General features: G+C 47.2%; 1 protein-coding gene across 4 annotated transcripts in view; it reads left to right on the top strand.

Moving 5' to 3' along the window:
* gldn (gliomedin) overlaps window positions 1-25426 on the top strand; it is a 206503-nt gene that overhangs the window by 158780 nt on the left and 22297 nt on the right. For 2 of the 4 annotated variants that reach the window (XM_038813341.1, XM_038813342.1), the window contains exon 2: window positions 18671-18722. In XM_038813341.1, the coding sequence (XP_038669269.1) occupies window positions 18671-18722 (52 nt within the window). Of the gene's footprint in view, window positions 1-3182; window positions 3516-18397; window positions 18545-18670; window positions 18723-25426 lie in introns of those variants that run through there. The other 2 variants (XM_038813340.1, XM_038813343.1) reach the window with 2 other exon arrangements.

Raw genomic sequence — 25426 nt, 5'->3', positions numbered from 1 at the left:
ATGACATCAACATCATTGAATTGTGTCTGGTAGCTTTCATCCATTTTGATGCAAGCAAATAAGTTATTTCATTTTAAAAGATTTTAAGCATCAAATATTGTGAATAGGAATCTTTCAAAACACACCTAACTATTAATTTCACCAGGCCAAATGACCCTGGGTTCTATAGCTTGAAGCTAGATGTCTTGGTGCGCATGATGAACTTAGCATTTGAGGAGCCATCTCATAGACCCCTTTCATTACTGACATCCTGTTCAAAGTAATTCTTGCGTTTATTTTATTTCTACTTTGTTACACACAAACCTACCTTAGCTCCATATTCTGAGCAGAAAGTGAACATTTCAGGTCAATTTCCTTTCATCAGAACTGGAAATAATTAAGAACTGCAACTGGTTTTAAGCGAGCGCAGAGGATGGGAAAAGTGGAGAGGTGAGGTCAGGAATGACAACAACAATGGATCTGGAGAATGGGTGGCACAGTGGTTAGCACTGCTGCCTCACAGCACCAGGGACCCGGGTTCAATTCCGGCCTCAGGTCACTGTCTGTGTGGGATTTGCTCTTTCTCCCTGTGTCTGCGTGGGTTTCTTCCCACAGTCCAAAGATGTGCAGGTTAGGTGGATTGGCCATGATCAATGTGTGGGGTTAAGGGGATAGGATGGGGGAGTGGGCCTCGGTAGAGTGCTTTATCAGAGGGTCGGTGCAGACTCGATGGGCTGAATAGCCTCCTTGTGCACTGTAGGGATTCTATGGAACTATAAATGGCAATAGCAGCGACATGGCCATCACCTGTCCAAGGGAAAATGGGAGTCATGATTCCGATCTGAAGTTGCTAAAACCAATGTTGAGTTTGGAAGGCTGTTTGGGGTTATTTTAAGTAATTATTTTTTATTGATCAAAAAAAATCAGGATTCAGGTACTATCCCGTTGGACTGTGACAAAAATGAGTAAGCAAAGTCGTTATCCTTGTCTGCATATAATTGGGAAGCCCCACCTTCTGTGCATCAGAACAAAACAAGTAGATAAGAAAAAAAGAAATGGAAGCAAAAGTGGGCCATTCAGCCCCTCGAGCCTACTCTGCCAGTCAACAAGAACATGGTTGATTGTTTGCCTCAGCTTTACTTTCCAACCTTAGCCCCACATCATTAGTGTCTCATCAACCTAAGGGGCTGGTTTAGCTCATTGGGCTAAATCGCTGGCTTTTAAAGCAGACCAAGCAGGCCAGCAGCATGGTTCGATTCCCGTACCAGCCTCCCCGGACAGGTGCCGGAATGTGGCGACTAGGGGCTTTTCACAGTAACTTCATTGAAGCCTACTCGTGACAATAAACGATTTTCATTTCACTTCAATCTGAGATCTGGGTTGTAAACAAATTCAGTGACTGAGCACCATTACCACTCAGGGGTAGGTAATGCTAAAGAATGGACCAGATGGCCGAGGAGCAGAAGTAGGCCATTTGGCTCATTGAGCCTGCTTCCCCCATTCAATGAGTTCATGCCTGATCTGATCTGATAATCCTCAACTTCACTTTCCCACTTTGTCCCCATAACCCTCGATTCCCTTCCTGATTAAAAATATCCTTATCTCAGCCTTGAACATAGTTAAGGACCCAACGTCTACGGCAAAAGAATTCTACAGATTCATTATCCTCTGAGTGAAGAAATCCCTCCTCATCTCTGTCTTAAATGGGTGGGTGCCCCTTACTCTAAGATTACGCCCTCTGGTCCTGGGCTCTCCCACAAGGGGAAATGACCTCCCATCTTCTACCCTGCCAAGCCCCTGAGAATCCTCTATGTCTCAATAAGGTTGCCTCTTATTTTTCTAAACTCCAATGAGTACAGGCCCAATCTACTCAACCTCTCCTTATAAGAAAATATCTCAGTTCCCGGGAACAACGTCATAAATCTTCTCTGGACTGCCTCCAATGCCAGTATATCATTGGTTAGATAAGGCAACCAAAACTGCATTCCAGGTATGGATTTCCAAAACACATAATACACCAGACTGATTCCGGAGTTGTACAATTTTTCAGTTTGCCTGGTTTCTGGAGAACAACTGCTCGGTTCTTCAATCCGGGGAACAGGGTAGGGTTCCACAGCAATCTTTGTAAGAACCCCCCCACCCCCCGCCCTCCCCATCAAACTGCCCCCCAGCATCTGTGATCACTACAGCAGGATATTAACAGTTATAGCAGGGCAATTGCAGGGACACTGCAATGGGGAAAGTATAGGTAATACAAAGGGATCTCATTTGGGAATATCATGGAATATTACCAGAGTTACAACAGAATAATCAGGAATATTGGAGGGCATCCCTCGGACTAGAATGGGTTATGACTGGGGATACAGGAGCATATTATTAGGGACTTGCTTCTTTTTCATCGAATCAGAGAATCCCGACAGGGCAGAAGGAAGCCATTCAGCCCATCGAATCTGCACGGACCCTCCAAAAGAACACCTTACCCAGGCCCACCCCCACGCCGTATCCCCACCCAAACTGCGCATCTCTGGACACCAAGCGGCAATTTAGCATGGGCAATCCACCTAACCTGCACATCTTTGGATTGTGGGAGGGAACCGGAGCACCCGGAGGAAATCCACGCAGACACACAGGGAGAATGTGCAAACTCCACACAGTCACCCGAGGTGGAATTGAACCCGGGTCCCTGGCTCTGTGAGGCAGCATTGCTGACCACTGCGCCAAAATTTGCTTTATTTCGGTTCTGTGCTCACCCCAGTCCAACGCCGGCATCTCCACATCATGGTTTATTTCGGGCAAAGGAAAATGCAAGTCCTTCATTCCTGTGATTGGTAGACGGGAAGTGCAGTTTGTCATTGTGGCAATAAAGGGTGCACAAACTGAGTCAGATTGCCCTGCAAATTTTCAATGTAAGTCAGTCCCTTGTTTCTGAATGTCATGTTTGTAACTCATGCACTGTGGGGCATGAATGGAGTGAATATGATTAGTCTCCAAAAGAAAAAAAAAACAGCCACAGAAGAGAAAGAGCGAAGCTGCATGTAAATCAGGCGTCAGTCAAAGCCATAAAACCCTCTTGCAACAGAGGGTCGAATATTGAACCGTTTTTCCTCAGATCTGAGGGTGATTTGGCCAGGGGGGGGCGGCTTAACCAGCCTCGGAATCCCATCACTCTGACCTTCCCCCGACCCCCCCCGGGACATTGAAAGATGACTTCGCGAGCAGGACAGGGCAGTTCAGTCAGAGGAACCGTGTTCCAGGTGGGACTCCTGCTGCTCACCCTCCTCAACTGCGGCGCGCTGCTTTACCTCTTTGTGAAATGCAGCCAGGTGAGACCCCAGCTGGAAGCTCTGGAGGGCCGCCTGGAGGAGCTGTCGGCCTCCGGGACATGGCCCATGGACCTCATCTCGCGCCTGGACCAGGAGCGGGACGACCCCGAGACGAGCGAGCAGAGGAACCGCAACAAGAGAAGCCACCAAGACTCCAAGGGCCGAGAGGAAGCTGAGGACACCATCATGATGATGACTTACTCAAGGATCCCGGTAAGCTCAGTGAATTCTAGTTGTATCCAATCGCTCAGAAATAAAGTGGCGAGCACAGCTCACCAAATGTACCAGAAATGCAGAAAATAAATAACTTGTTTAAAAAAACAGCATATTATGTGGTAACTTTGAGGGAATGGAAAGCTTGATTCCTGCTCCCAGATTTTTAAAACACTGTATTCTTTCATGGATTGTGTTTCCCTGGCAAGACCAGCACTTGTTGCCCATCCCTAATAGTCCTTGAGCAGGCAGTTAAGTGTCAACCACATTGCTATGGGTCTGGACTCACATGTAGGCCAGGCCAGGTAAGGACGGCAGATTTCCGTCCCTAAACGGCATTAAGGAACAAGAGGGGTTCACTTTTTCATAGCCATTAACAACATTTTGACAAGATTTCATTGATTGAATTTAAATTGGTGGGATTTGTTCCTACGCCCCCAGAACATTCGCTTTGGGCTGCTGGATTACTGGTCCAGTGACAACCCCACCTGAAATTCAATCAAGTCTTTGGACTTTGGCCTCCTGGTCAGTGTGAGAATATTAAACTATAATGAGGAAATTGGATTCTTCGATCTTGGAAGATGGTGAATGAGGAAGAGACGAGAAGATTTAGAAAAATATACACCTGGACGCCTACTCTACGATCTCTGTAGATTTTCAACATTGGAGCTCAAACTGCTGGAAGATGGATCTTGGATATCAAGCAATCAGTAATTGAATATCTGAATGGATTTTTGGGTGGGAAAAACCTTGGAGTCATTAAAAAGGGATTTGGATGCTGCGACAGGGAGGACCATAATCTTTGCTGCTTGAAATGGGCAGAGCAAATTTCCTCTTCCTTAATGACCTCATGAACATGAATTTTTTTACGTTCCTTACGCTGTCCATGTTTTGGTTTCCTTTTTTAAAATAAATTTAGAGTACCCAATTAATTTTTTCCAATTAAGGGGCAATTTAGTTTGGCCAATCCACCCACTCTGCACATCTTTGGGTTGTGAGGGCGAAACCCGAAACCCATGCAACTGGGGGAGAATGTGCAACCTCCACACGGACAGTGACCCAGAGCCGGGATCGAACCTGGGACCTCGGCGCCGTGGGGCAGCTGTGCCAACCACTGCGACACCGTGCTGCCCCTTCTGTCTGCCCATGTTGGTTCCAAGTAGTCTGAAATGCAGCTGTTAACATTGAATCAATTATGCATTTGGGGAGTCTGAATATTCAAGACCATGTTTAGCAGCTGATAGTGCTGTTACTCGTCAGTGTAAAAATAATCAAATAATTGTTTGGCCTGAGATAAAAAGTGTAAGCGGGTTTCCCGGCGGCGCGGGGTGCATAAAATGTGAAACCGCATTGGCAGTGGCAGGATCAGAAGAATCCACCACTGGCCAATGGGCTGGAAAATCCCCCCCTTAGGCTTTGAGTTGCAGGTGAAAATTCTCAAAAAAGGCCGAAGAATATTGGCCACAAAACATAACTAGCATCTTGAATAACAGAAATCACAAAATCACAAAATTGTTACGGTGCAGAAGACCATTCGGCCCATCGAGTCTACACTGCCTCTCCAAACGAGCATTTTGACTTAGTACCATTCCCCTGCCTTTCCTCCCCATACCCCTGCACATTGTTTCTATTCAAGTAATCTTCTAATGCCCTCTTGAATGCCTCCACTGATCCTGCCTCCACCATACTTCCAGCCAGTGTATTCCAGACTTCAACCACTCACTGTGTGAAAAGATTTTTCTCGCATCACATTGCTTCTTTTGAAAATCACTTTAAATATGTGCCCTCGTGTTCTTGATCCTTTTGCGAGCTGGAACAGTTTCTCCCCCTTCTACTCTGTTCAGCCCCCCTCATGATTCTGAAAACCTCTATCAAATTTCCTGTCAGCCTTCTTTTCTCTAAGGAGAACAGTCCCAACCTCTCATCCCTGGAACCACTCTTGTAAACCTCTCCTGCACGCTCTTCAATGCATCTACATTCTTCCTATAGTGTGGTGTCCAGAACTGTATGCAATATTCCAGCTGAGGTCTAACTAGTGTCTTGCATAAGTTCAGCATTACCTCCTTGCTCTTATCATAGAATCATAGAATTTACAGTGCAGAAGGAGGCCATTCGGCCCATCGAGTCTGCACCGGTCCTTGGAAAGAGCACCCTACCTAAGCCCACACTTCCACCCTATCCCCATAACCCAGTAACCCTTCCCAACCTTTTTAGACACTAAGGGCAATTTATCATGGCCAATCCACCTAACCTGCGCATCTTTGGACTGTGAGAGGAAACCGGAGCACCCGGAGGAAACCCACGCAGACACGGGGAGAAAGTGCAGACTCCGCACAGACAGTGATTGAAGCCAGGAATCGAACATGGGACCCTGAAGCTATGAAGCAACTGTGCTAACCACTGTGCTAACGTGCCCCACTCTTGCACTCTATGCACCTATTAATAAAGCCCAGAATACTGTCTACTTTATTAACATCTCTCTCCATCTATCCTGCCACCTTCAATGATCTATGCACATATACACCCAGGTCCCTCTGCTCCTGCACCCCTTTTAGAATGTTACCCCTTATTTTATATTGTCTCTCCATGTTCTTCCTATCAAAATGCATCGCCTCACACTTCTCCGCATTGGGGATTAACTAGCATTTTGACTATTAGATGCAGGAGGTAATTAAGGGAGTTTAGTACAAAGCTGAGATTCAGATATATAGCAGTCGTCACTGAGATGGGCCAGACTTTGCTGAAATAATAATGTTTGAACAGCGTGTGCCATTATTAATTCCCAAATTGGTTAGTAACCTGCGAGGGGTCAGAAATGCCCATGAATACTTTCATGTCGCCAGACGATTTCTGCTACTCTACTTACACTTAACCTCCCAGCGATATATATCAAATTGCTGCGTTTGCATATTGATTGTATTTAAACTTACCAAAGAAACTCAGGTCTGGTAATTATCAGTGTCAGGAACCTTTTAGTCAGTGGTTGATGTAGGGAATATTCACTCATTTTTTGTTCAGTACATACAAATTATGGGGTTCTTTGCAACAATGGTCGATACAATATGATTTCAACTGGGTATACTTTGAAGTGGAACAGTGTTTATAAAGAACAAATTGATCACAAGAATGCTTCAAGGAATTCAAAATACTGCCAAACAATCTGTTAAATATTCCTCCCAACTGAAGCACAGTTTATTGCACTTTTTTCCAATGCATTTCATCAGGAAATAATCTGTATGTTTTATAAAAAACATGCCCGACTCATATTCAATTTAAACATTGACACTAGAGGCACCTTGAAACAATGCCAATCATAAACAAAAGGAATGCATTATATAATTGCAACTACCTCCAACAAATTTAATTGAGGGGATTAAGAGCCAAATGGTTCCAATATCTGCAGTATTTTGGTTTCAATTATGGGGCAAATAAGTTAATTTCCAGAACTAATATAATTTGAATTAGAAAATGAAATCAACTAGTTAGATTATGAAGTGATAAAACCTATGATGGTTCTGGGTTATCAGATGTACGTTTTAATGTGCACTTTATTCAGGAGCGTATATTATAATCTAATTGTTCAAGTCAAGGTGCCACACTTTAGGAAGGATGTGAAGGGTACGAAGGATGCCAGTATTGTGGAGAGATTGGAGAAGGTGGGCATATTCTCCTTTGAACAAAGAGGGTTAAAGGAAGATTTTAACTAGAGGCTTTCAAAACCATGCACAGTTGTGATAGAGCAAATAAGGTGAAACTGTTTCCAGTGTCAGAAGGGTCAATACCAAGAGGTATATTTGGGGTAATTGGCAAAGAGAGCCAGAGGTGAGATGAGGGGAAATCTTTCTAAAGCAGAGAGATTTTACAATCTGGAATGCACGGGCTGAAGCAGGTTCAATAGTAACTTCCAAATAGTAATTGGATAAACACTTGAAATACGTGAATGAAACACTGGGCCTCGGGGAAAGGGACTTTGGTAACTCAGAGGAATATAGAACGTAGAACATACAGTGCAGAAGGAGGCCATTCGGCCCATCGAGTCTGCACCGACCCACTTAAACCCTCACTTCCACCCTATCCCCATAACCCAATAACCCCATCTAACCTTTTTGGACACGAAGGGCAATTTAGCATGGCCAATCCACCTAATCTGCACATCTTTGGACTGTGGGAGGAAACCGGAGCACCCGGAGGAAACCCACGCAGACACAGGGAGAACGTGCAGACTCCGCACAGACAGTGACCCAGCAGGGAACCGAACCTGGGACCCTGGCGCTGCGAAGCCACAGTGCTAACCACTATGCTACCGTACTGCCCCTTATAATAATCGCTTACTGTTACAAGTAGGCTTCAATGAAGTTACTGTGAAACACCCTTAGTCGCCACATTCCGGCGCCTGTTCGGGTAGGCAGGTACGGGAATCGAACCGGTGCTGCTGGCAGTGTTCTGCATTCCATACCAGCTGTTTAGCCCACTGTGCTAAATCAACGCCATAGGAAGCTGGCGGTAAATGAACATAGTTTTTACTTAACTATTTATAGGGTTCTGCACAAGGCAGCATATCACTCCCTGTATAGTCCTTGCTGGCCCTGCTTTTATTTTAGTTCATAACCAGCCCAGATGGGTGGCCTCTGCCCCTATCTGGGAAGCTCGTACTCCACGAGTCCCATGGGCGATCAATGATAGTTTTCCCATTGGTCCTCGTGGGGGCTATGACAGGGACTAATTGCAGAACTCGTGCAGAGAGCTGCCATAGGCACGACAGGTCAAATGGCCACCTTCTGTTTCTGCTATTTTTATTTTGTGGGCTGGATTTTCCTGACCCTGTGGAAATGGGCATATCAGGAAAATAGGGAAGATCTGGTTCTGAACACAGCTTCCACCGACGGAACTCTTCCCCCATCAAGGCAGTGGATGGCTGCCGATCAGGGCACCATCAGAACCAGAAGCATCCATGCCCCGATGGTGAGGCCATGAGAATGAAAGGCCACAGGCCCACCTGGCACTAGGCTGCAGCTGTTTCCACTCCAGCCCGATGGCCGTACAAACTCAAGCCTCTTTACTTCATAACCTCTGCGCAGGCAGCTTCCGGGATGAGGCCCCCGCGCGGTCGCCAGTCTGCCTCGGTAGCGTGCAGCCCTCATGGTGAGTCTGTTGCCCTGACAGTGCTGCACACCCTCTGATTGGGCTTACAGTGTGGGGTGTCTGCCTCGCGTTCCTAACAGGACGTGAAGACAGCCAATTAGGAGGCTACCTCCAAGAAGCTTACACCATTGGGTTGCTGATGACATGGGTGGGCTCAGGACCCCCTGGGAGCATAATATCTGGATCCCATTGAAAAATCCAGTCCTATCATTGTACGGCAAACTAATTCCTGAATTGTGTATTGTTGGACATTCTCGATATTTTTTCCTGAACGGCATTGAAGCACATTGGGATTCCAATGGTCATTAATAAGTTTGCATTGAATCTTTAAGTTCCACATCTGGATTAAATTTAGGAGAGTGATTTTGATCTCACACAATTTCAGTGGCTTAATCCATGTAAGTCATTGCACTGAACCAGTGAACGACAAGGGATTTATTAACAAGTCAGGTTGAGCAGCAGCTTGTTAGCAGCTAATTCTAGAATGCCTCTGCCCAGGAGATCTGCTTCTCCTCGGGTGATTCCCCACTCTGAGTCCCGATCAGCCGCCCGGGCCAGGTGACCCTTACTCTGCTCTGTTGCCCTGGAAGAGACAATCACCACAACCGCACACACCAGGATGGTCGCTGGTCTGTTCTGCATTAGTTGAACTCCATCGGAGTGGGCTGGAATGGATTTGTTTATTGTCACGTGTACCGAGGTACAGTGAAAAGTATTGTTCTGCGCACAGTTCAGACAGATCATTCCGTACATGAAAAGAAAATACATAATATCATAGAATTTACAGTGCAGAAGGAGGCCATTCAGCCCATCGAGTCTGCACCGCCTCTTGGAAAGAGCACCCTACCCAAGGTCAACACCTCCCCCTATCCCAATAACCCAGTAACCCCACCCAACACTAAGGGCAATTTTGGACTCTAAGGGCAATTTATCATGGACAGTCCACCTAACCTGCACATCTTTGGACTGTGGGAGGAAACCGGAGCACCCGGAGGAAATCCACGCACACATGGGGAGGATGTGCAGACTCCGCACAGACAGTGACTCAAGCCGGAATCGAACCTGGGACCCTGGAGCTGTGAAGCCATTGTGCTATCCCCAATGCTACCGTGCTGCCCTTATGGCAAACACAAAATACACAGTGTAAATACATAGACACATGCATCGGGTGAAGCATACAGGAGTGTAGTACTACTCGGTAGAGAAGATGTGTGAAGAGATCAGACTATTACAATTGACCTCTGTGTGACCTGGGGGTGGGGGTGGGGGATAAGGTGGGCATCAAGAACAAACATGAATTTTTATTTTCTCCTAAACCCATACTGAGCTCTGACAACGGGGTCATCCAGACTTGAAACGTTAGCGCTGTTCTCTCTCCACAGATGCTGCCAGACCCACTGAGATTTTCCATCATTTTCTCTTTTTGGTTCAGATTCCAGCATCTGCAATAATTTGCTTTAACCTATACTGGTTGATTGAAACAGAATTTGGTTTCCTTGGACAGTGTCTCAATAACCTGCCCATATGTTGAACGACCATGAAGATGCCAGAGAGCCACTGGCCACTATGGATTCGCTTCTCATTCAGAGCCAATGCCTCGAGGAGACAAAGTGCAGAAAAGAAAGCCAAAGTTTCTGATATAATCATTAGTTATTTTAATACATTTTAATCATTCTGACATAAGAATGCCCCTTTGGCACTAAGATCTCAACTGGTGGCTTCTCCTGCCCACCTTTTCTAAATTTCAAATCCTGCTGTGAATGTTTGTGTAAATTTATATTGAATTTGTTTGAAAAACCATCTGAATAAAACACTGATGTCAGCAAAGTGACTGCTCACTGTGTGGGTGATACTGTACTCAGGCTCACATTAACACCTTATGTACCAGACCCTTCCACCACAGTGATCACCAAACTGTTGGACTAAACTCAACTCATTCACTGCAGTCCCTTAGGAATGGAAGTCCATCATCTGTACTTGATCTGGCCTAAATGCAACTCCAGTCTCGCATCAGTGTGGTTGTCTCTGAACTGGCTGACAATGTTAGAAATGGAGGTCCCTTTAAATGTACACCAGGACTTGCTTCTGAGTGAGTTGAGAGCAGGCGATGCTCATTGAATCTTGTACCCGAGAACTGGGACTTTCCACTGGACAGGGAGAGGATCCAGAAGGGAAGAATGGAAACTGTTATGTTTGGTGTTCGATGTCTAGCAAGGAGACTACCAAATGACTTGAGACTTGTCCAAACCAGGATCTTTATTAAATCACACGTAGTAAGATAACGATCGGTTACAGAGCAAGTTATCATGGAGTTTCTTTGTACTCCTCTGGAACTAGTCCTAGTGCAATTCTGTCCTCTTGTACATCTTATTATCATCTGAGGATCACTGGATTTGTCCCCAATTATATCTGAGTACCTTGCCACATGACCACTGCCTTGAGGCCACATGGTGGGTCTGTACAGCCACCTGCTGGTTGGAGGTCACACCACCAGCCATCAATAATATTACTCACAGGCATATCACCACAGAAAGCAGTGTTTGTGCTGAACTCTACTATCACAATAAAACTATTGTGAATCATCAGAATGCTTTCTACTGCCGGGGCAGCATGGTGGCACAGTGGTTATCACTGCTGCCTCACAGCACTAGGGACCCGGGGTTCGATTCTGGCCTTGGGTGACTCTCTGTGTGACATTTGCACTTTCTCCCCGTGTCAACATGGGTTTCCTCTGGGTGCTCCGGTTTCCTCCTACAGTCCAAAGGCGTACAGGCTAGGTGGATTAGCCATGATAAAATTGCCCCTTAGTGTCTAGGGATGTGCAGGTTAGATAAAGTTATGCGGATAGGGCAGCAGAGTAAGCCTTGGTGGGGTGCTCTTTCAGAGGGTCAGTACAGACTTGATGGGTAGAATGGCCTCCTTCTGCACTGTAGGGATTCTATGATTCAGTAGACCGATATCCAGCCGTAAAACACTGGCCTATATCAAACTGTAACAAAGAACCACATCATTCAGCCCATGTTTTGAGAATGATTTAAATAAAATTGGCGGCAGCTCTGAGGAGCGAGTTCTTCCAGCCCTGCTACAGGCGATCATCCGGAGCGGGTCTCCTAGCAGTGAGGTGGGCGAGCCACACAAAACAGATATTTTACCTGGAACATCCCCCGGTGGCCAATGGTGACATGCCTCCCCTGCTGGAAAACCGCCAAGGTGAGGGGGGGGTCGATTGAATCCCGACCAATTTCCCAGTCCTCTACACCAGTGTTCTTCAAACATTTTTTCCGGGGACCCATTTTTATCAACCGGCCAACCTTCAGGACCCAACCCGGCCGACCTTCGCGACCCACCATTTCCTCTTACCTTGTTTGCTGCTGACAAAAATGGAGGAACTGGTTTTGGGCCCCTTTGGCCCTCGTACACAATGGAACCTGTTGGATGAAGGTGAAGCCTTCCCGTGTTGGAAAGTATGGAGTCTCCATCTGTCAAAAGTACTGCAATTCTTTCCTGTAAAATGTTATCAATTAAAACCCCCCGCCGAACTTGTAAAAAAAAATAAAATGAATAAAATAAATGAAAAAAATAAAAATTAAATGAATAAAATAAATGAATAAACCCCCCCGAACTTGTAAAACAAAAAGTTGCGCCCGTTTAAAAAAAAAAAGTGGCCACACTGTGCATGTGTGCCCGATCATAGGCGCGCATGTGTATAGTTTTACGCATGCCCGCCGGTGATTGGGCACGCATACGCAGTGCAGCTGCATTTTCTTTACATGTTCGCAGCTATTCTGAAGGCCAATTGCAGCTGCCGTTATTAACAGCCGGCTGCTGTGGTGCACAGATTTGCGCAATTAGAAGCGCCGCGACGGACGGCTCCGTGACCCTCCTGACACCCGCCCGCGGGTCGCGTCCCCGAGTTTAATAATGCAAGCTCTACACTGAGCAACATTTTTTCTGTCGAGTCCTGGAAGAAGAGACTGAGTCCCATACACTGACTATACTTTCAGGCTGCAGGTTATTTATATTTTACCACAGAAACTACAAGTGAAGGGGGGTGGGATCACACATATGCTCCAAACAGCAGGATCAGAAATAAAGGATTCACTCTGGAGATTGAGCTGCTGGGTTCTGTCCAACCCTGGCTTCCTTAACACTTCAGCAGATGTTCTGGCCCAGCATGTTGTCTTTACAATCATGCCATTTGTCACGTTTTATAGTGTTAGCTTCAGATTTGGCACCAGGTCGATCTTCTTCAGGTAGCATCCTTGATTAATTAGAGGGATATCAAATCACAATTAATTCTGCAACTTTGCCATGGGGCAGAGCGAGGAGGCAGCCCACAAGAACTCCTCAGCCAGAACAGGGATTGAACAGGGATTGGAATAGGTGACACAATGTCTAGCACAACTGCCTCACAGCGGCAGGGACCGGGTTCAATCCAGGCCTTGGGTGACTGTTTGTATGGAGTTTGTACGTCTGCGTGGGTTTCCCCCGGGTGCTCCGGTTTCCTTCCACAGTCCAAAAATATGCAGGTTAGGTGGAATTGCCATGCTAAATTGTCCCTTAGTTTCCAACGGTTAGGTTGGGTTACAGGGGAGTGGGCATAGGTAGGATGCTCTTTCAGAGGGTCAGCGCAGACTCAATGGGCCGAATGGTCCTGTGCTGTTGACGTTATTCTAAACCACACACCCAGCCAGCTAACCATCTGAGCTAACCAGCCACTTACTTTACTCAATATTAACTGACACTACCTTAGACAAAATGTAACTCGTGTATGGAATATGATGTTTATTATTTAGGTTTGGCAAAAAAGGCTAAGCAATTTAGACTGATGTTCAGGTTAAAAACAGAAATATGTGTGGATGTCGTTAAAATAGGAAAATCAATCATTATCCTTGTTTCTTGTTGTGTTGGACTTCCAGTTGTGGCTTTCTTTGAGCAATTAAACATTATCGCTGAACATCTGTTAATCACCACTGTTAATCATAAAGGTCAAAATGTAGACTCAATCTTATCCGTATAGACAACAGCATGTGGAGTGAGAATCAGATAGATTCGAGGAAGAGCAGGTGATCCGTTCCCTCTGAATACCTGTCACGCTGTGAAAACCCAAATCTACCCCGTTCATTTTAAAGAGGCAGAAGAAAGAAAGAGAAAAAGAAAGGAAGATTGTATTTATTTAATCCGTTAAATGGCCAAATGCTCTGCAGTTGAGGAAGTACCTTATTCTGAAGTGTAGTTTCTGTTGTGATGTTGTAACAACGCTGCAGCCAATTTGTGCACAGAATGGTCCCGTAAACAAAGAGGGCGGCACGGCGACACAGTGATTAGCACTGTTGCCTCACAGGGCCAGGGACCCAGGTTCAATTCCGGCCTCGGCCAACTGTCTGTGCGGTGTTTGCACTTTCTCCCCGTGTCTGTGTGGGTTCCCTCCGGGTGCTCCTGTTTCCTCCCACAATCCAGCAGGTTAGCTGGATTGGCCATGGTACAATTGACCTGTACATTAGGCGGGGTTATGGGGATAGGGTGGGGAGAAGGGCCTAGATTTCCCTTGAACTGAGTGGTTTGCTGGGGCAGTTCAGAGGGTCTGGAGTCACATGTAGGCCTGACAAGGATGGCAGATTTCTTTCCCTGAAGGGGATCAGTAATCATTGAACTTCTGATTGTGGAATATCTATTGAAATTTCACCATCTGCCGTGGTGGGATTCAAATCTGGGACCCCAGATCATTGCCCAGAGTCCCCTGGATTACTAGGGCAGCGACAATACCACTAAGCCACCGCCCCCTGGAGGCTTTTCAGTCGTAATGCAGTTCAGCGGTTTCCGGATACAAAACAAATGTTACTATCAGCGAAACAGGGAAGAATGTAATCCTGACCTGTGGAAACATTCATGGGCGGCACGGCAGCACAGTGGTTAGCACAATTGCTTCACAGCGCCAGGGAGCTGGGTTTGATTCTTGGCTTGGGCCACTGTCTGCATGTTCTCCCTGTGTCTGTGTGGGTTTCCTCCGGGAGCGCCGGTTTCCTCCCACAAGTCCCGAAAGACTGTAGGGTGAATTGGACATTCAGAATTCTCCCTCGGTTTACCCAAACAGGGGCCGGAGCGCGGCGACTAGGGGCTTTTCACAGTAACTTCATTGCAGTGTTAATGTAAGCCTACTTGTGACACTGATAAAGGTGATTATATTTGTGCACTTTAGCGTTGCAAACTTCAACTTTAGTTTGCAATTATAATGATGGTTCAATCCAGTATTATATTTTTAACAGTAACCACAAGAAGCAAATGCTCTGTGACAAGTCCCTTTGTCAAAGAACATTGGAATTTAAATGGCACTGCTGACCTTGTCTTTCGAAACCATTGATTTTACTTAATGAGCATTATTGCCCCTGTGTTCAGAACAGTTCGCTTCTCCCCAGTGCTCTTCCAGTTGGTGAAGCACAGCTATCAAATATTGCTAAAAACCAACATATTTCATGAACCAAGCCTTTAATTGTCAATATAGTACAAATACAAATTCCATTGCTTAATAAGGGGATGTAAAACATTAACAACATTTTAACTGGACCAATTTGGCTAATTTTGAATAGAAGTCAATTACCTTTCCGGGTAACCCTGGATAACCCACTGCCAAATGACTACTGAATATCTGAAGGTGTTTAAAGAGCAGATAATCACATAAAAATGTTGTGTATTGTAAATGATTTAAAAGCTGATACCTCAGACCCAAAGAAAATGAAACATTCCAAGGTGCAATTGAGAAAAGTACCATTTTAAACATGTATTCATCAAGGATGCGTGAGAGGGAACAGTTACTGCAGACTTCAATGTTTAAGGCATATTTTGTATTGTCATAATGGAATTACGAGAACTGCATATTATCAATGTAAATATTAACTGATGCTTTATGTCTCAGCTGCTCAACGAATAATAATAATCATTCTGGCCACGATTTAACGGCCCTGTTAGTTGCAGCCACAAATCCTGTAATGGCCGCTAAATCTCGCGAGTGGCCAAAAATGGGATTTGTGCCGGCGAGATCTCAGTTTGAGATCTTCCCCAATCCCCCCCAGTTACTTAATCAGGTTCAGAACGACTTTGAAGCAGCAACGTCTGCCCAAGCTTTATCCTCCCACCCACCTGGCACATTGTCACACCTCCGCGAATCACCAATGGTCTTCAAAAGCGAAAATCAGTCCTGATGACCATGCCGGGGGTGCTGAGTGAGGTATGGCCCCTGGCAGGGTGATGGTTCCAGGGTGGCAGTGCCAAGCTGGAAGTGCTAGGGATGGTCACACTGGGGAACACCATTGGGGATGTTCCTCTTTTGTGGGGAGGGGGGAGTGTCTAGTGCACGTGAAAGGGGATGGAGGCAGTGCCACTGATGGGGAGGGGCTGCACTGATGCATGTTGGGGGGGGTATGCCGAAACCTGTGAGGGAGGGGCAGTGCTCTGATGTTTGCATGGTGGGGGAAGTGCAATAATCTTAGCGTTTTGTGTGTGTGTGTGTGGGGGGCAGTGGAGCTGGCCCGATGCTTGGGGGGGGCTCGTGAGGGGGTTTCCATTGTCAGTTGTGGGGAGCGGCTTGAATTTGATGTTGAGATTGGGACACCCTTTAAAAAGGGCGCCCCGATCTCAGAATCCTGGCGTCGCCGACGTGCTTAGGCCCCACCCCCCCAGCTGGCTGTGTCACCCTCGCCAGCACTCTGAAATTACACAGAGTCCCGTTTAGTCAGGCGAAGAAAGGGGTCTGTGAAGCCGGCCGCTTTCACACAGCTTTTCTCGCCTCACCCAGCACTCGGTGCAATTTTGGCGAAATTCCAGCCCTTATCCAAAACCGGCTGTTACAGAAATTAATTGATTGCAAAACTAGGCTGTTGGTGTATGGCATAATATCCAAGCAGGAAAAGTGCAAATATAACTTGCTCTAGAAGGTTTACTTGGATTAAAATGCTCTGAAGCCAGAGATTTGCTGTGCATTGAAGCTTAATGTCAGTTAAGTGGAAACTGCTCAAAAATTAATTGACAGACACCAACCTGTGTATGTGGGTGTGTATATGGGCGTGTATGTGAGCGTTTACATGGGTGTGTATATGGGCATGTATGTAGGCATGTATGTGGGTGTGCATATGGGTGTGTATGTGGGCGTTTATAGGGCCATGTATGTAGGTGTGTTTGTGGGTGTGTATATGGCTGTGTGTATATGGGCGTGTATGTGGGTGTGTACATGGGTGTGTATAGGGGCATGTATGTGGGTGTGTATATGGCTGTGTGTATATGGGCGTGTATGTGGGTGTGTACATGGGTGTGTATGGGGCATGTATATAGGCGTATATGTGGGTGTGTATATGGCTGTGTATTCTTTCACTTCATTTCTAGCTTTAACTGGATGACGCCGTATTCATTGTATTATGTACAGCAGATTCTAAATACCACCAATTGCTAATTAACCTGCATCGATAGATCTTCCAAATCATTATAGGCGACTGCCCTTAATACCTAATGAAGAGTGGCATTAACACTGGCTTTCAATCTTTCCAATTCCCTGATATGGAACATGGTTTCTTCCTCCAAGCTTCCCCTTCTCATACAGCAGAAACTATATTCTTATCATGTGAATTGTGACTGGACCTAGTTAATCGCAGACCAACAACTTTAAGCTGGTAAAGCCACTCCTGACAGCAAACTAACAGACGAACAAATTCAATTGCACTCTCAACTTTCTGGCAGCTTCTATAAATGAATGCATGAAAAGCTCTGGCAAAACTTACTGGAGAAAACCTAATTGCAATACTTTTACCTCAGGATGAACATAAAATTGAACCATAAAAGATATTGTGCAGAATTTTGACATTCAACCCTCTGCTTAATGTCAGTGCCATCTGCCCTTCTTTCAGTCACTCCATGTTCACATTTCTTAATCATAGAATCCCCATAGTGCAGAAGGAGACCATTCAGCCCTTCGGGTCTGCACCGAAGAGTACAGCAGGTACACCCTATGTAAAAGTGCACCCTACTTGGCCCCACCCGATCTCTGTAACCCCATCCAACCCGCACATCTTTTGGACACTAAACGGTAAGTTTAGTATGGCTAGTCCACCTAACCTGCACATCTTTTGACTGTGGGAGGAAACCGGAGCACCCGGTGGAAACCCACGCAGACACGGGGAGAAAGCGCAAACTCCACACAGTCACCCAAGACCGGAATTGAACCCGGGTCCCTGGCGCTGTGTGGCAACAGTGTTAACCACTGTGCAACCGTGCCGCCCCGATGGCATTAATAAATTTGATAATATTAAAGAAGTGCTGGAGCGCTCTTCTACAGTGTTGGAATGGTTGAAACATCAGATCCAGAGCTGATTGTTAGAAGGAGAGAGAATGTCTTTAATTTGTCCTCCCACTTTGCCAACAGCTTGCATTGATAAAGTGCGTTGCATATGAAACAAAGAAGGAGGATTTAACAGTGATGTGAAGGTGATTGTATAGTCACACTCACAACTTAAATAAAAGGAACATACTGTGGGAAAAGCAGAAAATGTTGGATAACCACAGTAGGCCTGGCAGTCTGTGTTCTTGCTGTACTGATCACCTTTCACTTCGCAGGAGGGAGGCAGCATTTCCATTTCCACTTGCCACTGTCATTTTCACTTTGTCTTTCATTTCAGCAGAATGGTTGCAAGTTAATGAATAGTCTACACCCGACTCATTCGGCTATTGACCAATGCGTCTGGCAGGCCCTGCGGTGGATTACCGGAGCCCATGGCAGCTGCTAATATTGTTCAAGCCACAAACATTCTGCTGTTACAACTGCTGAGCACCAACGTGGGAGTCAAGTTGCCTGTCACTGGCAGCTTTGATAATAAGAGAAACTTGTTTCGAAGATGTGCCGGGTGGGTGGGTAACGGAATCGAAGCCATTTCGATATCTCGAGCAAATTTCAGATGTTGGAGAAGAGGCAAATCTGAAAGTGTGGTTCTGTTACATTTTTATTTGAACTCTGGTTACTTTTTTTTTAGGTTCGAATATTCATGGATTTGTGTAACAGCAGCAGGGGAGTCTGCTTAACAGGTGTGTCTCCGTAAAGATTTTCACTTTGCATGGAATATTAGAGGCAAAAATTGAATTTGATTACGAGTTTTTACGACCTATGAGTTACCCTTTAATGTTATAAATAAAGTTAGTCATTCTTAAGAATCGTGTTTTGATAATTTTTAAAAAGAAAATGTGTTGAGGCTAAAGTCAGGATTCACGAGTCTCCTGTGGGGTTTCTTGAGCTTCTACTCATCATTTCATTGGTTTTGTTAATGGGGTAGCTGTGTGGCAGTGGCATCTAACACCCTGACTGATTGCCTGTCCACTTTATCATGACTTACTGATGTGAACTCAGACAGCCTGCTAACTGCAAACTGCACTGACACACTGAGTGTCTAATAAAAGTCAGCAATGCATCAGGAATATCTGTCCAAATTACCCACTTAATCACTGTCACGCACCACTGTTCTTGGAGAATTTAACACTTTCCTGAATTTCTTGTTTGGAAAATAAAAGCGTCTGCTTGCACACATTTGGAGATGTGAATTACATACACACAAAGACACACACCCTCACAAATGCACCCAAACACACACACAGCCTCACACCCACACACACCCTCACAAACTCACCCAAACACGAACACCTTCACATACACACCCTTACACACACACATCCTGACATACTCACCCTCACATACACCCTCACACATACACCCTCACACACACACACACACCCACATGCTCATACACACACTCTCACATGCATACACATTCACACATTGACCTACATACACACACGCCCTCATACTCACATGCATTCACATTAACCTAAATAGAACATAGAATATGCACACATCCGCCCTCACACACACACTCTCACATGTACACACACAAACACATTCACACATTGACCGACATACACACCCTCATACTCACACGCACACACATTGACCTAAATACACACACACTCGCCCACACACACACACACCTCACACGTACACACACAAACACATTCACATATTGACCTACATGCAGTCACCCTCTCACACATACACACACATTGACCTAAATACACACGCTCATCCTCACACACACACACATCTCACATGTACACACACACAAACACATTCACACATTGACCTACATACATACACAGTCACCCTCACACACACGGATACATGTAAACCCTTCAAGAATAGATTATATTGAAATGAAGTTCCTTTTTTTGGTGTACTGGAGTTCACAATAGTAACACTTTGAGATTGCACTATATATGAAGCATATATTAAGCAATGTTTTATTTTGGATAATTGGTGAATTTGATATCAATTTATTCACTTATATATTGTTGCTTGTAGATGTTGAATACAGAAATTAACATAATACCTAGCATCAAAATTACCATCCATTGGGAAAGAAGTAATGTACAATCTGAACTCCATTTAATTAGAGGTTAACACTTAAATAATACTTTGAGTGAGAAACTGTTGAAACAGCAGAGAGTTTTATTGAATATGAGCAGGTAATAAGTGAAAAAGAGAAGTTTTTATTTAATTATTTAACCTGATACACTTATTGTGTTAGAGAAAAATATACGGAATCTTTGGATAGTAAAGGATTAGGCTGAACATTTAAATGCAGGTAGTGCATAACTTGTGTAAAAATATTACTGCTGTTCAGTGAGAGATCAAACTTAATTGAAAGACTGTTGCGAGTATGAAAGTGTGTCAGACTGTGAATATGCGTGTGAGGGTGAAATGTTAGAGAGATTGTGAATGTGCAAATGTTAGAGATAATGTGAATGTGTGAGAGATTGCGAGTGTGTGAATGTGTGGGGGATTGTCTGAGTGTGAATATGTGAGAGATTGTGTGCGTGAGATTGTGTGAGTGTGCGAATGTGTGAGAGATTGTGGGCGCGATTCTCCGCTCCCGCGCGGCATCGGGAAGACGTACTCTTTCCCCTCCGCCGCCCCGCAAGATCAAGCCGCCACGTCTTGCGGGGCAGCGGAGGGGAAGACGGCAACCGCGCATGCGCGGGCTGGAGCCGGGCAACCTGCGCATGCACGGCTGACGTCACTTAGGCGCCGCTGTCGCGTCATTCTCGGCGCGCCGCTTTGACGCAAGCATCAAGGCCCGGTGGCCGAGTTTCTCACAACGCCGCTCCTAGCCCCCTGGCCGGGGGGCGGGGAATAGGGCGCGAGGAGCGGCCTCCGACGCCGTTGTGAAACTCGGCCGAGTTCACAACAGCCTTCCCGATGCCGCGCAGGAGTGGATAATCGCGCCCAGTGCCTCTCTTGGAGACGCCTGCCCGACGATCGGTGGGCACCGATCGTAGACCAGTCCCCTCCCGAGCACGGCTGTGGTGCTCAATCCCCTCTCCGCCCCCCACAGGCTCCAAACTTACCTTTCACGCTATGTTCACGACGGCAGCGACCAGGTGTGGTTGCCGCCGGTGTGAACAGGTTGGGCACGTCAGGCCGCTTGGCCCATCCGGGCTGGAGTATCGCCGGTCGGCGTGAAAAACAGCGAGCGGCGATTCTCCGAGCGGGGGGTGGGGAATCGCGGGGGGTGCCAGGGCGGCATGTCGTGATTCGCCTGGCCCTCCCGCGATTCTCCCACCCGGCGTGGGGAGCGGAGGATCGCGCCCTGTGAATGTATGAGAGACAATGAGAATGTGAATGTGTGAAAGATTGTGAGAGTGTGAATGTGAGAGATTGTGAGTGTGAATGTGAGAGATTGTGAGTGTGAATGTGTGAGAGATTGTGAGTGTGTGGGAGATTGTGTGAATGTGTGAGGAATTGTGAGTGTGTGAATTTGTGAGAGATTGTGCGAGTGTGAATGCGTGAAAGACTGTGAGCTTGTGAATGTGTGAGAGATTGTAAGTGTATGAATGTGTGAAAGATCATGAGGGTGAATGTGTGAGAGATTGTGAGCGTGTGAATGTGTGAGAGATTGTGAGTGTGTATGTGTGAGAGATCATGGCGGAATTCTCTGCCACCCGGGAATCGGCAGGACCGGGAATCACGCCGCGCCAATTGGCGGGCCCCCTGTGGCGATTCTCCGGCTTGCGATGGGCCGAAGTCCCGCCGCTGGGAGGCCTCTCCTGCCGGCGGGAATTGGAGCACCTCTGGAGCCGGCGGGATTGGTGGCGCGAGCCGGCCCCCGGGGTCCTGGGGGGGGGGCGCGGGACGATCGGACCCCGGGGGTGCCCCCACGGTGGCCTGGCCCGCGATCGGGGCCCACCGATTGGCGGGCGGGCCAGTGCTGTGGGGGCACTCTTTTTCTTCCGCCGCGGCCTCCACCATGGCGGAGGTGGAAGAGACCTCCCCTACTGCGCATGCGCCGGTGGTGACGTCAGCGGCCGCTGTCGCACTGGCGCATGCGCGAACCGGCGAAGACCTTTTGGTCAGCCCCGACGCCGGGCAGCAGGCGTCAAAGGCCGTTGGTGCCGGTTTTGGTGCCAGTCGGCGTGGTGCCAACCATTTCCGCACGGGCATAGCCCCTCAATGTGAGGGCTTGGCCCCTAAAGGTGCGGAGAACTCCGCTACGCCGGGACCCCCCGCCCCGCCGGGTAGGGGAGAATCCAGGCCCATGTGTGTGAATGTGTGAGAGATTGTGATAGTGTAAATGTGAGAGATTGTGAGATTGTGAGACTGTGAGTGTGTGAGAGATTGTGAGAGTGTGAGTGTGCGAGAGATTGCGAGAGTGTGAGTGTGTGAGAGTGTGGGTTTAAATTCAGCTACTCGGTTTTTGACATTCCTTTTATGTTGTGAAGTCATATATTCAAATTCTCAGAATTGTGATTAAAAATTTAAAAATTGTTGCAATAAATGATATTGTGGGATGGGGGGTTGGGTGTCGGGGGGGGGGGGGGGGGTGGTATGAGTGTGTTAGAAAATCATACAAGATTGAGATTTCAGTGAAGCAATCAGTAATCTTCAAGTTGAGAGCAACATGAGATATTTTTGAATTCTAGTGTAAATTAAGCTGGGAGTGAGCTATTCCCATTTGAAGGAGTTGCACCCAAGCGTTTCCATGGTCAGGTCTCACGAGCTTTGGTGAGCTGCTCGATGTGGGCCCAATTTGAACTAACTGTATTCATTCAGTGTTCACCACCATGTCTGCAGGATCTTACTCTGGGCCGTATGGACCCATGTGTTTTAACAAAAAATTACTTTCATTAAAATTTTGTTAGGAAACAGAATTTTTGGATAACCGTACGCAACAGTTAGCAGAACATAGAGTAAAGAAATGTCAACCGTATGTACAAAGAAAGGAACAATACAACGTAACGACCCCTCCCCCCAGAATGCTGCTGCTGACCTTTACTGCTCTCCTAGAAAGTCGAGGAATGGCTGCCACCTCCGAGAGAGCCCCGCCATGGACCCTCTCAAGGCAAACTTTATTTTCTCGAGACTGAGAAACCCAGCCATGTCACTAACCCAGGTCGCTACACTTGGAGACTTTGAGTCCCTCCACATTAAAAGGACCCGTCTCCGGGCTACCAGGGAGGCAAAGGCCAACACGTCGGCCTCTTTCGCTTCCTGAACTCCCGGATCGTCTGCTATCTCTGGACTTGGCACCACCCGCGTGTCTAAGATCTTGGACATTGCCTCAGCAAAACCCTGCCAGGATCCTTTAAGAGCCGGGCATTCCCAGAACATATGGATATGATCTACAGGGCTTCCCGCACACTTCGCACATTTATTCTCAACCCCAAAGAGCTTACACATCCTGGTTGCCGTCATGTGTGTCCGGTGGACCACCTTAAACTGGATTCAGCTAAGCGTGGCACATGATGAAGAGGAATTGACCCTGTTTAGGGCATCCGCCTACAGGCCCGCATCTAGCTCCCCGCCTAGCTCCTCCTCCCATTTGCCCTTAAGTTCCTCCACTGGAGCTTCCTCCGCCTCCTGAAGTTCCTGGTAGATGTCCAACACCTTCCCCTCCCCTACCCAGGTGCCAGAGACCACCCTGTCCTGTACCCTGCGTGGGGGTAGCAGCGGGAATGATACCACCTGTTTTTTCAGAAAGGTGCGTACCTGAAGATATCTGAAAGCATGTCCAGGGGGCAAATGGAATTTCTCCTCCAGCGCTTTCAGGCTGGGATAAGGTCCCGTCTACGAACAGGTCCCCCATCCCTTTAATGCCTGCCCTATGCCAACTTTGAAAACCTCCACCTATCTTGCCAGGGACAAATCTGTGATTGTTGCGTATTGGGGTCCAAACACCCTGTGTTTTCTCCACTGACCACAGATCTTTAATGCCGCCACCACCACTGGACTGGAGGAGTAGCGGGCCGGCAAGAACGGCAGAGGTGCCATTACAAGTGCCCCTAGGCTGGTACCTTTGCATGAGGCCGCCTCTAACCGCTCCCACTTTGACCCCTCCTCCAATACCCATTTACTAATCATGGCTATGTTAGCCACCCAATAGTAGCTGCAAAGATTCGGCAGCGGCAGCCACCCCCCAACCCCCCCACAACTGCGCTCCGGGTACAGTCTCTTTACTCGTAGGGTCTTATTTGCCCATACGAATCCCGAGATGATCTTGATCACCCGCTTAAAGAAGGACTTAGGGATGAAGATGGGAAGGCACTGGAAGACGAACAGAAATCTGGGGATGACCATCATCTTAATGACGGCAGAAAGCCGGAGCGTGTCCCACCCTTTGAAGTCCCCCTCCATCTGCTCTACCAGCCGAGATAGATGAAGCTTGTGGAGGGCATCCCAGTTTCGAGCCACCTGTATCCCTAGGTACCAAAAGCTCTTCTCGACCAACTTCAGCAGAAGCTCTCCCAATCCCTTTTCCTGCCCCTTAGCTTGGGAAATATACAGGAGCAGATCATTCGCATAAAGCGAGACCCGATGCTCCTCCCCCCCCCCCCCACGAAACAACTCCCGTCAGTTCTTTGAAGTCCGGAGTGCTATAGTCAGCGGCTCTATCGCAAGGGCGAATAATAACAGGGAGAGGGGGCACCCCTGTCTTGTCCCCCGGTGGAGACTAAAGTATTCCAACCTCATCCTGTTCGTGCACACACTTGCCACTGGGGCCTGGTAGAGTAGCTGGACCCAACCTATGAACCCCTCATCGAATCCAAACCTTCTTAGCGCTTCCCACAGGTACTCCCATTCCACCTGGTCAAAGGCTTTCTCCGCGTCCATTGCCGCCACCACTTCTGCCTCCCCTCCCTCTGAGGGTATCATGATGATGTTTAGGAGCGTCCATATGTTGGAGTTCAATTGCCTGCCCTTGACGAAGCCTGTCTGATCCTCCCCTATCACCCCAGGGACACAGTCCTCAATCCTAGCAGCCAAGGTCTTGGCCAGCAGTTTGGCGGTGCGATATCAGTCTATAAGACCCACACTGTAGCAAATCTTTCTCTCGTTTGAGGATGAGTGAAATCGAAGCCTGTGACATTGTTGGGGGGAGGGTCCCTCTCTCTTTGGCCTCATTGAAGGCCCTTAGCAGGAGTGGGCACAGCAGTTCCGAAAATTTCTTGTAGAATTCTACAGGGTATCCCCCCCCCCCCCCCCCCCCAAAAAGCGGGGGCTCTGATTCATACAAATTACTGGAAAATGCCCTAAAGACTTTGTTCACCCCCTCTGGGTCTATGACCGTGTTGCCCTCCTTATCCCGTACTTCCCCAATTTCCCTGGCCGCCTCCCTCTTGCGAAGTTGGTGCGTGCGCCAGCGTTCTACTCGCATTCTCCCCATATTCGTAGACATCCACTTCGG

Source organism: Scyliorhinus canicula, chromosome 12 (assembly GCF_902713615.1).
Source record: "Scyliorhinus canicula chromosome 12, sScyCan1.1, whole genome shotgun sequence".
Classification (NCBI taxonomy): domain Eukaryota; kingdom Metazoa; phylum Chordata; class Chondrichthyes; order Carcharhiniformes; family Scyliorhinidae; genus Scyliorhinus; species Scyliorhinus canicula.
Note: the sequence above shows the minus strand (reverse complement) of the source record. Positions and strands in the feature narration are given on the sequence as shown.